At 41.6% G+C, this 15,583-nt stretch overlaps 1 protein-coding gene across 2 annotated transcripts; it reads right to left on the reverse strand.

Annotated features, from left to right (window-relative positions):
• Window positions 1-228: 228 nt before the first annotated feature.
• LOC142168650 (putative late blight resistance protein homolog R1A-3) lies at window positions 229-15,344 on the reverse strand. 2 transcript variants are annotated; one of them, XR_012698490.1, is made up of 2 exons: window positions 15,105-15,344; window positions 229-835 (listed from the first exon to the last, which is right to left on the reverse strand). XR_012698490.1 is itself a non-coding variant. In XM_075229183.1 (2 exons), the coding sequence occupies exon 2, from the start codon at window positions 14,682-14,684 to the stop codon at window positions 14,013-14,015; it is 672 nt and encodes a 223-aa protein (XP_075085284.1). In that variant the 5' UTR covers window positions 14,685-14,709; window positions 15,105-15,344; the 3' UTR covers window positions 12,293-14,012. The 2 variants fall into 2 exon arrangements, 1 of the variants encoding a protein (XP_075085284.1); XM_075229183.1 differs by lacking the exon at window positions 229-835 and adding an exon at window positions 12,293-14,709.
• Window positions 15,345-15,583: the final 239 nt, after the last annotated feature.

Consider the following 15,583-nt stretch of genomic DNA (forward strand, 5'->3'; position numbering starts at 1 on the left):
TATAAAAATTATTTTTATAATATTAATTATAAATATATGATTACTAATTAATGTATATTCACGAAAAAATATACATCTTAAATACCAAATCTAATATCATTTATACTTATAAAAATCTTTTATAGGCATATATTTATTTAATTGACTTTCAAGTTTTGATAATTACTTCATTTAAAATTTAATCTATCGGTGTAATTACACTTGTGCAGCCAAATAGTAACCTTGTAATTATACTATGACAAACAAACAGGTCGTCGTAATTGCAATACATTGTAATTAATAGGCTGTGCAATTACTACACCGATTCTAATTAACTCGGTGGCTTTTCAAACATACACTAATTGTCTGCTGGGAATGAACTTGAAGACGGTCACATCCTTCCATATCTTCCACTTCTTTTTTAATGTTGAGAGCTGAATCCTCAACTGACTTCCTGCAATGCTTCAATCTAATCAACCTCAGTCCTGTAATTTCAAGTATTTGAGTGCTTGGAACTTCGGGAGATCGAAACTCATATTGAGAGATTGTATTGGAAGTTCTTCAAAATTCAGAACCGAACAAAATTTGATGATTTTATTTCCAAAATCCAGGTCACGAATATGGAGCTTGAGTTCTTCAATATTGCGCAAATTGTTTCATAAGATCTTTATGAATAGTCATGCATAACCGAGGTTCCTTTGTATCCAAAGGCTGGCATGGGACTATGAGCTGCCTAAATATTTCCTTTGTAAGTTTTATCAAACAAAACTCACGCACTACATCATGAAGAGTGCAATAATTTATCTCACCATTATCTTCTCTGCTTTCCGAAACCATTACTAGGCTTCTGTTGCTTCTGTTCACAAGATCAATCAAGCAACTTGTTTACCCGAAAAACAGATAATCAATTGAATTTATACGCGGTTCTAAGTATATGTGGTATAATTCGGTACAAATTCAAAAAAGTATATAAATGAATATCGAAATTAATTGTGAAAGAAATGAATACAAACCGAATGGATTAATTAACCTAAGCCTTCAAGTTTTATCACCCTCAAACTGAATGGAGAGTAACTGATAGAAGAACAAAATGACTAGATATCAAAATCAGAAGAAAGATACTATACTGCTTTATGTTCTATGAATCTGAACGAATCTGCCTTACAAATAATCATACCCCCATTTATATACTGGGGAGGTCTTATTCTTAATATACTTTTACATACAACATGGAATCTCATGATAGATTAATTAATTGTCCTCTCATTTGATATACGCCGTGATTTCTGCCAAGATTCTCGCCCAATTGCGGATATTCCGGCTTTCTATTTTTTGGCTCGATAAGCTTTCCTCGATCGAGGCCGATCGAAGCCTCGATCGGTCTCTATTCAGCCTGATTTCGATCTTGACCAGTCTTTATTTTGCTCGACCTTGATCTTGGCCGATCTCGATCTTGACCGGTCTCTATTTTGCTCGACCTCGATCTTGACCGGTCTCTATTTTGCTCGACCTCTGGGTCTCGAGCTCGGTAACCTAACTTTGCATCATGGCTTGATATTACACGAAGTTGAACCTTGGTCTATCATGTTCCAATCTCGATTATTCATACGAAGGGCAAACTCGGTTTTGACCGTATACAGACATTCCCTTCGTTTCTCGGAAAGATGATGAAGAGAAATGATATGAATTTCCGAACTCTATCTTGATGGGTGGCGACGTCAGCGAAGAGCCCGATTATGACATATGTGAAAAGCGTCATGTCAGTTAAGTTACCAAGGCATTAAATGCCTGTCAGTCGTTAGTCGGCCACTACCAGTTTTGAACCGTCATTACCAAGCTATAAGTATTTGTAATGACCCGACTTGTTATTTTGAATATTTACGCTCCTTCCAATTATTTGAAGCCTTGAATAGCTTCATATGATGTATTATGACGTGTGTAAATCGTCGGTTTTGATTTTCAAGTGTTTCGGGATTAGTTCGAAAGAATAAATTCCATGTTAGAAGCCTTAAGTTGAAAAGAGTTGACCGGAGTTTGACTTTTGAGCAGAACGACTCCGGAATGGGATGTTTATAGTGTCAATAGCTTTATATGGAGATTTCAGACAGGCGTATGTCCGGATTTGGATTTGGAAGTCCGTAAGAGAATTCGACGCATTTTGGCGAAAGTTGGAAAATGGAAGATTTTAAGAAAAATGTTGACCGGGAGTTGACCTTGATGTATCAGGCTTGGACTTCGATTCCGGAAATTTGAATAGCTTCGTTTTGTCATTTACGACTTGTGTGCAAAATTTGAGGTCATTCCAGATCGATTTGTTATGTTTCGGCACAAGACCTAATTTAGAACGAGATTATTTGAGGTCATTCCAGATCGATTTGTTATGTTTCGGCACAAGACCTAACTTAGAACAAACTTATCTACATATATATAAGGTGTTATGTGATGCACAGCCTATCAAATGAAAGATCTTCGAGTCTAGTTTCTAACGCTTCAAACCGTTTGTCATTTGGACTTTTCTACAAGAAGTTATGACCAAATTACCAAAGGCTGACAGAGGAGACTGCGGATGCGAAGCATCCGGAGCCGCATCCGAAAAAGGGGTTGGTAGTGAAGTGCTGCCATAGCATCCAGGGCAGCATCCGAAACCCAGAAATCTGGGCCTATAGATACAATTTCGGGGTTCATTTTTCTCACTTCATTTGGACGAATTTTGGAGCTCTTCTCCACTCTCTCAAGACCACCAACTCCTCTCTTCTTCAAGGTAGCAATCCCCCATTATCTTGATGTGAAATTCCATTATTTCTATACTAGTATTGATAAAATCTACACATAAAATACTTAGATCTTCAAGAAATTTCTTCAAGAACTCAAAGGAGGGTTTTGCAAGATTTCTTCCAAAAAGGTAATCCTACACCCTTAGACTTACATGTATGGGTATATTATGGAAATATGAGTATCAATTAAGTATTAGAACTTATGGTATGGCGATTGGAAGCCATATGTTCCCAATTTAAATACATGACCATTGTAGAGATTGAAAGGTGATTATTTGATGAACATAAAGCCATATGTTGCTCGACCTTGATCTTGGCCGATCTCGGTCTTGACCGGTCTCTATTTTGCTCGACCTCGATCTTGACCGGTCTCTATTTTGCTCGACCTCTGGGTCTCGAGCTCGGTAACCTAACTTCGCATCATGGCTTGATATTACACGAAGTTGAACCTTGGTCTATCATGTTCCAATCTCGATTATTCATACGGAGGGCAAACTCGGTTTTGACCGTATACAGACATTCCCTTCATTTCTCGGAAAGATGATGAAGAGAAATGATATGAATTTCCGAACTCTATGTCGATGGGTGGCGACGTCAGCGAAGAGCCCGATTATGATGTATGTGAAAAACGTCATGTCGGTTAAGTTACCAAGGCATTAAATGCCTGTCAGTCGTTGGTCGGCCACTACCAGTTTTGAACCATCATTACCAGGCTATAAGTATTCAAACCTTCATATTCATTCAAACTTTTCACTCAAAACGTCTTCTCTACTCTTGCATCTTCTTCAAAAAATCCCTTTGCTTCACAATTCTCACACCGCATACAACCCTAATTCTCTTTTCCTTTGATCATCAATGGAGAAAACCTCCAAAACAGTGCCGCAAAAAGAGGCTGCTTTTTCATCACGACCCGTCAGCGGCGAGTATGCGGCGGAGCCTCACCTTAAGGAATTCATTCTGGTAGGGTGCTCAACTGTCATCGACTTTAAGGTTGAAAAACCCTCTTCGATACCGGGCCGATGTAAGCCTATCTCGAGGTACCAGTGCACAATCACTGAGAAAATCCTCGACAAAGTTAAATTGGAATGCAACTGGGGCAAAAAGCACGTGGTAGTCCCATCGCCTGAAGAATCAATTACTACCCATGTGGAGGGGTTCTTAAGTGTTTATACTTATCCCTTCACGCTGGGTCCCTTAAACCCTATCATTGTCACTTTTTGCAAGAGATATGACCCTGTCATCGGCCAGATCCACCCTTGTTTTGGAGAATAGTGATTCTCCTATGATTCTTCTCGAGCAAAATCGAGGGGTGTCTTTTCACCCTCAATCACCTCATGCGCCTTAACAGTCCCCGACTCTATCGATGAGGGCTAATCAAACTTGCTCGTCGAGCCACCAAAGCAGCGTTCTCGAGCATAGACAAGACTTGTGACCGAGGTTGGATGGGCCTATTCGTTCGAGTTAGAACTTCGGACCTGATCCTTGCTGATGACATGCTATTTCCTAAGAAATGAAATATGAATCGTGAGTACTTTTCCCCTTTGAATGTTTAATTTTGTGGCTCTACTTTTCATTTTCTTGATCTGCTTTTTATATGTTTGTTACAGCTATGGCCCGGATGCCGGAACCGATTTCGGAATAATGGGTTGAAGGTCTGGTGCGGAAGAGACCGTACTCCGAGCGCGCTTGGATGGAACTATCAAAGGGTCGATGGTAAGTCTCTTTCTTAGTTTGTTTATCGTTTGATCTTCTTCTCTTGCTTACCCCCTTTTTTTCTTTATAGGCCTTGGGAAGGATGTTGCCATGAGGCCTCCATCTGGTGACGAAGAGGTCCCTGCTTCGAAGCAGGTCAAAGAGAAGAAGATAAAAGAGGCTCTGAGTTCTCCGGTCTCGGAAAAGAAAAAACTGACAACGAAATCTCGCAAGACCAAGGGGGGCTCCGGTATTATACCTCCGGAGTCGATCCGTCGATTAAGGGATTAGCCTGAAGAAGAAAAAGAGGAATTAGCATGTGTGCGGGCTAACGTTATGATACAACAATCCTCCGAATTGGCGGAGGTTAATAAGGGAGCTCTGGCCATAATTCCTAACCAAGGAAAAGCCGAGGACATTCAGTCCCGAGCTGAGATGGTCGAAGAAGAGACCGAGGGCAAGACTTCTTGGGCAGAAGGAGATATTTCGAGGAACGAGCTCGGGATAATCGACATTACTGGATCCCCTCATATTTCGGATGTTATGAATAGTGAGACCAACCTGTTGGAAAGTCGATCTAACAAGGGTATTCAGGAGTCGATTGATATCCATGACTTTCTGGATGGGCTCGAGTCTGCTGCCTAGGAGGATAATCAGGTTCGGTGGATTACCGGTATAGAAAAAAGTATCATGGCCGGGTGCTATCGGGTCTTCATCGGGCCCAAAACTGGTGGACCGATTCCTGGCCTCGAGTGTTAATCCTGATCGTAGGCGGAAAATAGTGCTCTCCGTCCCGGAGGATGCCCGAGTTTTCTCTCTCCCCATGGGGATTCCTAGTTACATTAGGTCCTTGGTGACCGAAGAGGATCAAGCCGTGATTAACGTGGTAGGAGCCGCTTGCCTTTTCAACGAGGCCCAACATGCTCTGAATCGGGTAACTTCGAGGGTATCTCTACCTTTTCTTTTATACTTAGAATTGTAGATAATTCTAACATCTTCTTCCTTATTTGCAGGCCTCGGTGCTGCATCATGAGGCTTTCCTCTGAATTCGGGAGGGGCATGATGTTGAGGTTCGGAACCTCCCTAAGAAGAGTGACACCTACAAACTTCTTAGTGATAAGCTTCGGGTAGATTTGGCAATGGGTCGGGATGAGTATGCCGAGATTGCTGGGCAGGTATATCGAGTGCTTTATGATAGTGAATATGAATTAGAGATAACTACTAATGATCTGATTCTGCAGGCCCGACAGAGGTTCGAACAAATCGGACGGCTCCAAACATAGGTGGATGCGATAAGGCCTAGGCGGTAGAATGCAAAAAGAACACGGACATTCTAGCCTCAAAAAGAAGATCGTTCAAGCTCAACTAGAGTCGGCCGAGACCCAGCTTCAAGCTGCAAAAGAGAACGCCTCGGTGCAGATTAGGGAGCTTCAGCATCGGTTGGATTTGGCAACTTTTGATAAGGCAAGCTTGGCAGATGAACTCGAAGTGGCCAGATCCGAGGTGGACGAGACTAACAAAAGAGCTGATGCTAAAGTGGCCCAGTTGAGGGTCGATGTCGAGGTCAACCAAGCCAAGGCCAAGGGAATGGTCGAGCATGCAAAATGGCATGCTCGAAGGGAATCTCTCGAGAGGGTCAGTGCCCAAGGCTTCGATATTGTGGCCGAAATAAAATGCCAAAGAGGGGGAAGACAGGGCCCAAAGGCTGGCCTTCCCTGAGGAAGACTCCGAGAGCTCGAGCGAATCTGAAGATGGAGAAAATCTTGAGGATGCAGCCTCCGATGAAGACCAAACTACTTAGGACATTAGGTTTCTTGTTTTTCTTTTGTATTTTTTCTGAGTCTATGTTTTGGCCGTTGTAAATTTAGGCCGATTTGGCATTTGTAAAAAACCATTGCGTATAAATATATGGCTTTTCTTGCCCTTTCGGCTCTCGTATTTTTCCTTTGCTTTATTTGTATTTACAAAGGTTGAAAATGCCTTAGCACAAAACAATAAGGTTGTATTTGAGGGTTCGAACAAATCTTGCCTTTATTTCCTTTCTTAAGTTTGAGATTTTGCCGAGGGTAGCCTTTAGGACTGGTTGTGAAAAAATTTTGTGCTTTTCGAAGGCCCATTTTTGTTACGGATTTCGGACGTCTACGAGCCGTGTTAAATCGGCCGTAGCCTTTTAGTTTGGGAATTACCCATTGGGCTTGTTCTCCCATTTTATCTGGGCTTGCTCGAGATAATAGTTTCCGAGTGGGGTGGCCGTGACTCTTAGAAATTGGTGCATTGCCTATTAGGTCTTTTGCTCCCGGGGCCCGATGACTTGGGCTGTTTGAGTCGGATGGCAGTCCCCGAGTGAGGGAGAGATCGTTCGTATTCCGGTTATGTATTGTCCTTGGGCTTGTTTATATTCGAAAGTACGAAGCTTTTTGCAAAGAAGGAAGAAGAAAGAAATTCTGCTAATTTTAAAGCATAAGATGTTTGTAAGGAACATATTTCTCTTTATCCTTGATCGAAACAGGGTTCGAGCAATCTATATGGGCACGGTTCGATTTGACCGTTTGACCCTTATAATAAATTCTCTTTCTCCTTTTATAAAGTAGTTTCCTTTATAGAGTTGATATTCAAAGATATCGCATATCCGAGGGTAGCCCCCCAGTATTCGAGGTTGATTATAAAGGAACCTCGGATAATGACGAATGGATCTCCGATTCCGATTCGTAATCGGGCTTGATTCTAAGCTAGCGCGATTCATTGTTGCCTCGTTAAAAACCTTACCGAAAAAATCCATTTTGGGACAAAACTCGATCTGAGAAAAAAAGAGTGCAACATGTGCTTTCAGACCTAAGAACTTCATGCCGATTAGGTAAAAAGTCTGTTGTCGTTTCTTGTCGACCACTTGTATGTGTTAACCTGAAAATAGGAAAGGAATGAAGAAAAGGCGTACCTTAGCATTAGTACCGTTTTAGGCGAGATATATTCCAATTGCTTGGTAGTTGTTCCCCATTCATTGTTCCGAGCTTGTAAGATCCTTTTCCGGTGACCTTGAAAATTTGGTACGGTCCTTCCCAATTCAGGTTTAATTTTTCTTCATTAGGATTTTGGGTGTTGAGGGTAACTTTTCTTAGTACTAAGTCCCTGATATTAAAATATCAAAGATTAGTTCTTCGATTGTAGTATCTCTCGATTCATTGCTTTTGGGCAGCTAATCGGATGAGGGCGGGTTCACGCCTTTCGTCCAATAGTTCTAAGCTCGTATTCATGGCCTTGTTATTTGATTCCTTTGTTGCATATCAGAACCAGATACTCGGCTCTACGATTTCAACCGGTATTAGAGCTTCGGCGCCATAAACTAATGAGAATGGGGTAGCCCCAGTACTGGATTTCGAGGTTGTGCGATATGCCCAAAGAACTTCGGGTAGAATTTCCTTCCATTTTCCTTTGGCGTCGGTTAACCTCTTCTTAAGATTTTAGATGATGGTTTTGTTAGTTGATTCGGCTTGCCCGTTTCCTCTAGGATGATAAGGTATTGATAGGATTCTTTTTATCTTATGATCTTCGAGAAATTTGGTTACTTTGCTATCGATGAACTGTTTCCTGTTATCACACACAATTTCGGATGGCATCTCGAATCGACATATGATGTGATCCCAAATGAAGTCGATGACTTTCTTCTCCCTAACTTTCTCGAAAGCCTGTGCTTCAACCCACTTAGAAAAATGGTCAGTCATAAACAAAATAAATTGAGCTCTTCCTGGTGCCAATGGGAGGGGGCCAACGATGTCCATTCCCCATTTCATAAATGACCATGATGACAAGAACAAATGGAGCAGTTCCCCGAGTTGGTGAATCATTGGCGCATGCTTTTGACATTCGTCACATTTTCGAACAAACTCTTTTGTATCGTTTTTCATGTCGATCCAATAATAGCCGACTCTGATTACCTTTTGAACTAATGATTCAGCACCGGAGTGATTTTCGCAAGTGCCTTCATGAACTTCCCTTAGAACGTACTCGGTGTCTCCCGGTCCCAGACATATCGCTAATGGACCATTGAACGTTCTCCTAAACAAGGCCCCATCTTCGGTCAAAGTGAACTGTGCTGCCTTCATGCGTAGGGCCCTAGATTCTTTCGGATCTGAGGGGAGATTTCCGGTCTTCAAATATTCTAAGTACTTATTTCTCCAATCCTAGGTCAAGCTTGTGAAATTTATCTGGCGTGACCCTCTTCAACTAATGATCTCATGAGTAGCACGACGGCCCCTGAATCGAGCTCATTGTCCTCGATTGATGACCGTAAGTTTGCGAGAGCGTCGGCCTCACTATTCTAATCTCGAGGCACATGTTGCAAAGTCCACTCCTTAAATCGGTGCAAAGTTACTTGTAACTTATCTAGGTATCTTTGCATTAGGTATTCTATGACTTCGAAGGTTCCGTTAATCTGATTCACTATGAGGAGAGAGTCGCATTTGGCCGCGATCACCTCCGCTCCCAAGCCTTTGGCTAGTTCGAGACCTGCAATCATGGCCTCAAATTTGGCCTCATTGTTAGTCAATTTCATAGTTCTAATAGATTTTCTAACCATGTTGCCTATGGGTGGTTTTAGTACGATGTCGAGCCCGGACCCTTTCGCGTTCGAAGCATCGTTTGTGAAGAGGGTCCAAATTCCTAAGGACGTACTTGAATTTATCAATAGTTCTCTTTCGACCTCGAGTACTAGGGCCAGTGTGAAGTCAGCTACAAAGTCTGCCAAAATTTGAGACTTAATTGTTGTTCGGGGTCGATATTCGATATCATACCCGCTGATTTCTATGGCCCATTTGGCCAACCGTCCCGAAAGCTCGGGTTTATCCAAAACATTTTGAAGTGGATAAGTTGTTACGACACATATGGGGTGACATTGAAAGTATGGTTTTAGTTTCCTAGAGGCGCTTATCAAAGCGAGCGCTAATTTTTCTAGGTGGGGATATCTAGTTTCGGCCTCTCCTAAGGTCCGACTGACATAATGAATGGGAAATTGCATACCTCGTTCTTTCCGGACTAGGACTCCACTTACCGCTACCTCTGATACTTCCAAATATAAGTAAAGTTGTTCGTCTGCCCTCGGTGTGTGAAGCAGCGGTGGGTTCAATAAGTACCGTTTAAGCTCTTCCAAGGCATGCTGGCATTCCGAGGTCCATGTGAAATTATTTTTCTTTTTTAGTAACGAGAAAAAATGGTGGCCTTTATCGGAGGATCTTGAGATGAATCGCCCCAGGGTGGCCATGCGCCCGGTTAACCTCTATACGGCCTTTACGCTATCTATCACCATGATGCCATCGATAGTTTTGATCTTGTCAGGATTAATCTCGGTTTCTCGGTTAGATACCATGAACCTGAGAAATTTTCCTAACCCGACCCCGAATGCACATTTTTTCGGGTTTAGCTTCATATTGTACTTCTTTAATATACTGAAAGTTTCCTGCAGGTGCTTTAAATGGTCCTCTGCTCACGGGGACTTAACTAGCATGTCATCAATGTAAACTTCGATAGATTTTCTTATTTGTTCTTTGAACATCCGATTTACTAGGCGTTGATAAGTGGCACTAGCATTCTTTAATCCAAATGGAATTACATTGTAGCAGTAGGTACCATACTTGGTGATAAACGAGGTCTTTTCTTGATCATCCGGGCTCATTTGTATTTAATTGTACCCGGAATAGGCATCAAAAAAATTGAGGATCTCGTGGTCGGTTGTGGCATCGATCATTCGATCGATATTAGGCAAAGAGAAAGAATCCTTGGGGCATGCTTTATTTAGATCCTTGTAATCTACCCACATTCTAAGCTTGTTTCCTCTTTTAGGGACTACTACTACGTTTGCTAACCATTCGGGGTATTTTACTTCATGGATTGACCATATTTTAATAAGTTTGGTTACCTCGTCTTTGACGAAAGCATGTTTGACCTCGGACTAGGGTCTTCTTTTTTGCTTCACCGGATGGGACTTCGGATCCAAGCTTAGTTTATGGGTGGTGATTTCCTTTAGGATCCATGTCATGTCAAGATGGGACCAAGCGAAACAATCCATGTTAGCTATAAGAAATTGAATAAGCTTTTTTCTCAGCTCGGGATTTAACCCCGTGCCTAGGTATACCTTTCGTTCAGGCAGTTGTTCTATTAGTGTGATTTGCTCCAGCTCTTCGACCGTTGATTTGGCAGCATCAGAATCATCGGGGACTATGAAGGGTCGAGGGATCCAATAATCATCATCTTTGTCAGACTCCTGTTTTTCTAGTTAGGTCAAGGCCAGCGTTTGTGATTGCTATTTGGTCTCCTCCTTCAAATTTGACCCCTTTGTCGATGAGAGTGATGATATCGGAATCACTTCGTCGACGACAAACATTTCCTTTGCGGCGGGTTGCTCCCCATAGATTGTTTTGATTCCCTCTGGTGTTGGGAATTTTAGAACCTGGTGAAGGGTAGAGGGTACTGCTCTCATGTTATGGATCCATGGTCTCCCGAATAGGGCGTTATACCTCATGTCTCCCTTGATCACGTGGAACTTCATTTGTTGGATAGTCCCGGCCACGTTTACTGGCAAAGTTATCTCGCCCTTAGTAGTTTCACATGCCATGTTGAATCCGTTTAGTACTAGGGTCGCGGGCACAACCTGGTCCTGTAGACCGAGTTGCTTTACGACCTTCGATTGAATGATGTTGGCCGAACTACCTGGATCAATTAACACACGCTTAACTTGAATCTTATTCATGAGTACATATATTACCAGTGCATCGTTATGGGGCTATATGATTCCTTTTGCGCCTTCGTCGTTGAAGGATAAGGTTCCTTTCGGTATGTAATCCTGAACTTGAGATCGCTTCTCCTTTACGATCGAGACCTTAGTGCGTTTAAATATTGGCCCTTGGGGAACATCGATCCCTCCGATAATCATGTGAATAATGTGTTTCGGTTCTTCTTGCTCATTTTTTCTATTGAACTCTCTGCTTTTGAACTGATTCTTGGCCCAATCACTTAAAAACTCCCTAAGGTTCCCTTCATTGAATAACCGGGCTACTTCCTCTCTCAATTTCCTGCATTCTTCTATTTTGTGGCCATGGGTGCCATGATACTTCCATACTTGATTGGTATTTCTTTGGGCTGGATCGGTCTGCAGAGGTTGAGGCCATTTACTATCTTTTATGCGTCCGATAGCTGATACGATGGCGGATGCATCAACATTGAATTTATACTCCGACAATCGCGGCGCTTCCTTAGGTCCGGTGTGCATGTCAAAACCATTATTGCTGATCAACCCTAGGGAGCCTTGACCTCGATCTCTTCTCCTCTTACCTCATATGGAGTTGTGCCCATGTCCATTTCCCCTACGATCTCTATTACACGACTGGTATCGATACATGTTCATCCTCAGTTCTCGATCGATGTCTCTTTTGGTAGCGGAACCAGAAGGCCCAGCTCGTCATCTTCGACCCTAATCTTTGATTGATATCGATTATGTATATCGGCTCAAGTAACAGCCGTGTACTCAATCAAGTTCTGCTTCAACTGTTGTGAAACCACTGAGCTTCATTCATTTAGTTCTTGAGTGAAAGCTTGAATGGCCTAATCATCTGTGACCGGTGGTAGATCCATTCGTTCCATTTGAAAACGAGATACAAACTCTCTTAGCATCTCGTTCTCTTTTTGCTTTACCTTGAAAAGGTCCGACTTCCTAGTCTCGACCTTTATGGCTCCGGCATGTGCTTTTAGAAAAGAATATGCAAGCATGGCAAAAGAATCGATTGAGTTAGGTGGTAAATTATGATACCATATCATTGCTCCCTTTGACAAGGTTTCCCCGAATTTCTTTAGTAATACAGATTCGATCTCATCATCCTCTAGATCGTTCCCTTTAATGTCACACGTGTAATAGGTGACATACTCGTTGGGGTTGGTCGTTCCATTATATTTAGGAATCTCGGGCATGCAGAACTTCTTGAGGATCGGTTTGGGAGATGCGCTCGGGGGGAAAGGCTTTTGTACGAACTTTTTGGAATCTAAACCCTTCAATTGGCGGTGCCCCCGGGATTTGATCAACCCTGGAGTTATAGTTTTCCACTTTCTTGTCGTTTGCTTAGATCCTTTTTTCCCCTGATTCTATCCTCTTTGTCAGTTCCTCGAGCATCTTTATAATTTTGGGGTTAGTCCCCGATTCTTGTTCATTTGACCTTACCACAACTGGATCCGTTCTGTGGGTGACTTCTTGGGGTGGACCGGGCTCGGCCCTGCTCGGTGCCTGGATTTGGCTCTGTAACTGAGCTATCGCCACCTGTTGAGCTTGCAGTATTTCGAAGATCATACGCAGATTGATCCCGTCTTCTCCAACATTTTGGGTATTTCGAACTGCAGATCGGATTCCGCCATGGATGCTATTTTCGGGACCAGAATGTTGGTTCGCTTCGATGGCCACATGCTCATTAACATCAATCGGATCCATGGCCCGAGTCTCAACGGGGTCAGTGGGTGGCCTTCCATCCCTTGGCGTCTCGTTGTTATTCTCCCCTTGATGGCCATATTCGTTGTCAATATGTAAGGGTATTAATCGAGAGTTCGTCATTTTTAGCATGAAATCAAAGATACTTCCAAGAGAAAATGTAAAATAATGTGTTTTACAAAGATTTGTATCAAATAACCACTATTATCCTTAGCCCCACGGTGGGCGCCAAACCGTTTAACCGAAAAACGAATAATCAATGAAATTTATACGTTGTTCTAAGGATATGTGGTATAATTCGGTACAAATTGAAAAACGTATATAAATGAATATCGAAATTAATTGTGAAAGAGATGAATGCAAACCGAATGGATTAATTAGCCTAAGCCTTCAAGTTTTATCACCCTCAAACTGAATGGAGAGTAACCGATAGAAGAACAAAATGACTAGATATCAAAACCAGAAGAAAGATAGTATATTGCTTTATGTTCTATGAATCTGAACGAATCTGCCTTATAATTCTCTGAGATTCTCGCCCAAATGCGGTTATTCTGGCTTTCTGTTTTTTGGCTCGATAAGCTTTCCTCGATCGAGGCCGATCTTGGCCTTGACCGGTCTCTATTTAGCCCGATCTCGATCTTGACCGGTCTCTATTTTGCTCGACCTTGATCTTGGCCGATCTCGATCTTGACCGGTCTCAAACTTGCTCGACCTTGATCTTAGCCGATCTCGATCTTGACCGGTCTCTATTTTGCTCGACCTTTGGGTCTCGAGAACAGTAACCTAGCTTCGCATCATGGCTTGATATTACACGAAGTTGAACCTTGATCTATCATATTCCAATCTCGATTATTCATACGGAGCGGTTTTGACCGAATACACAACTTTTATATTCTTCCTCCATGTTCTCTGTGTCCATGACCTGTACAAAAATTTCAGCCATCCACAACTTTAGCAAATCGGACACTGGAAATGTGTAGTCTTCTGGAAACAACCCCATGTAAACAAGGATAGACTTTAATTGATCTTCCAGATGGTCGTAGCTTGATCCTATTATCTTCATGCTTTGCTCTTCTAAAGCATGGGAACTTAAATCGTTTGCGACCTCAAACCATAAATAGGCTTGCCTTTTTCTCTGCAATAATTCCAGCAATCACAAGAGGTAATCCTTTGCAGTTTTTGGCAACTCGTTGTCCTGCTCTGAGTAGCTCGGGGGGACAGATCTCTCCTTGAAATACTTTCTTCTGAAGTAATTCCCAACTCTCATCCACCGTGAGAAATCTAAGAGAATATGGATTACTATGGTGCTTAAGCTGCCAACCTACTTCTTCATTTCGAGTTGTTAATCGAAAATCTTCCCATGCCTTAACTTCCCATATATCATCTAATACAATGAGGTATCTCTTGCGCATTAGACTCTTGCGCAACTTGTCAGGTATGTCTTCCTCTTTGATATCATCCAAATTGCCTATGACTTGTTTAAGAATCTCCGAGAACACCTTCGTCAAACTATATTCCTTAGATATAGAGCACCATGCTCGGACGTCAAAGTGTCTATTATCAATAAAATGATTGAACACCTTTCTAGCCAAAGTCGTTTTGCCTAATCCAGGCATTCCAACAATAGAGACGACGTCTAGTTCCTTTGTTCCTCCAGTCAATTGTTGAACTATACTATGTGCATCATTCTCAAAACCAACTACTTCATCATCAATTGATGGAAAACAACGTTGGGTGGAAGCCCTTGCATGAGCAGGAGTTCTTTCAATGTTATCCATGTCAATTAGCTCGTTATCTTTACAGCTGTTGGAAGTAAACATAACAATGTTAGAACTGATTGCTCGCCTTAGATTTAGATAGATTGCCAATTCTTGACCTACGAAAGTTTTTGTTTCAAGTTAACGAGGATTTCTCAGATATAACAGTCCAAATATGCATCTTTGTCCTGCAACTTTCAATTAACGTCTTTTAACTATGTTAGCAATATTAGACTCAATAGTAGGGGTACTCTGTAACACAGTTGTCCATACAAATTCACCAGAGGAAACCAATCTTTATATATAGAAAGAGAATCTAAGAAAACCTATCTTTTTTTCGTCCTTGTTCTTCTACATCAGAAGTACGAAGACCGAAACTACTTAAGAAAAAAAAATATTTATATATAGACAGCAAAACCCAAAAACAAAATGTCTAATTACCTTCAATTACGAGAGTGGTTGCAGATGATTAATTGTTGGGATAGGAAAGCTGGAGATGGTGTGGTGATGGCAATGTTGAATAGTGAAGAGTGATCAAATGATATAACTTTACTAGAATGCTCCATCTTAGAAAAAGTATACTATTTTACTTAAAGGTCTAAGGAGTTGTATAGAATAACTATACTAAAGTTATGGTTCACTTTAATCATTCAGTAATAACTTTTGTGCTGGACTCAAATTAGGAAATATCACTCTTTTTTTTAAACACATTTTCATCATACTTATCCAAAAAAAAATCACAAATGGATTCTGGACTCGCTTTTGAAATACCATATTTTTTCTCAAGACAAGTCTATTTTACGTTTACCTCACTTGTCCAATCACCTTCGCCTTCTTTGTATTATTCACCAGATGTCGTTTTACAAACATAGCTTTCTGCATACCTTTTGCATTATTGCTTACATACATATGTCTTGTCT

Source organism: Nicotiana tabacum, chromosome 14 (genome assembly GCF_000715075.1).
Source record: "Nicotiana tabacum cultivar K326 chromosome 14, ASM71507v2, whole genome shotgun sequence".
Classification (NCBI taxonomy): domain Eukaryota; kingdom Viridiplantae; phylum Streptophyta; class Magnoliopsida; order Solanales; family Solanaceae; genus Nicotiana; species Nicotiana tabacum.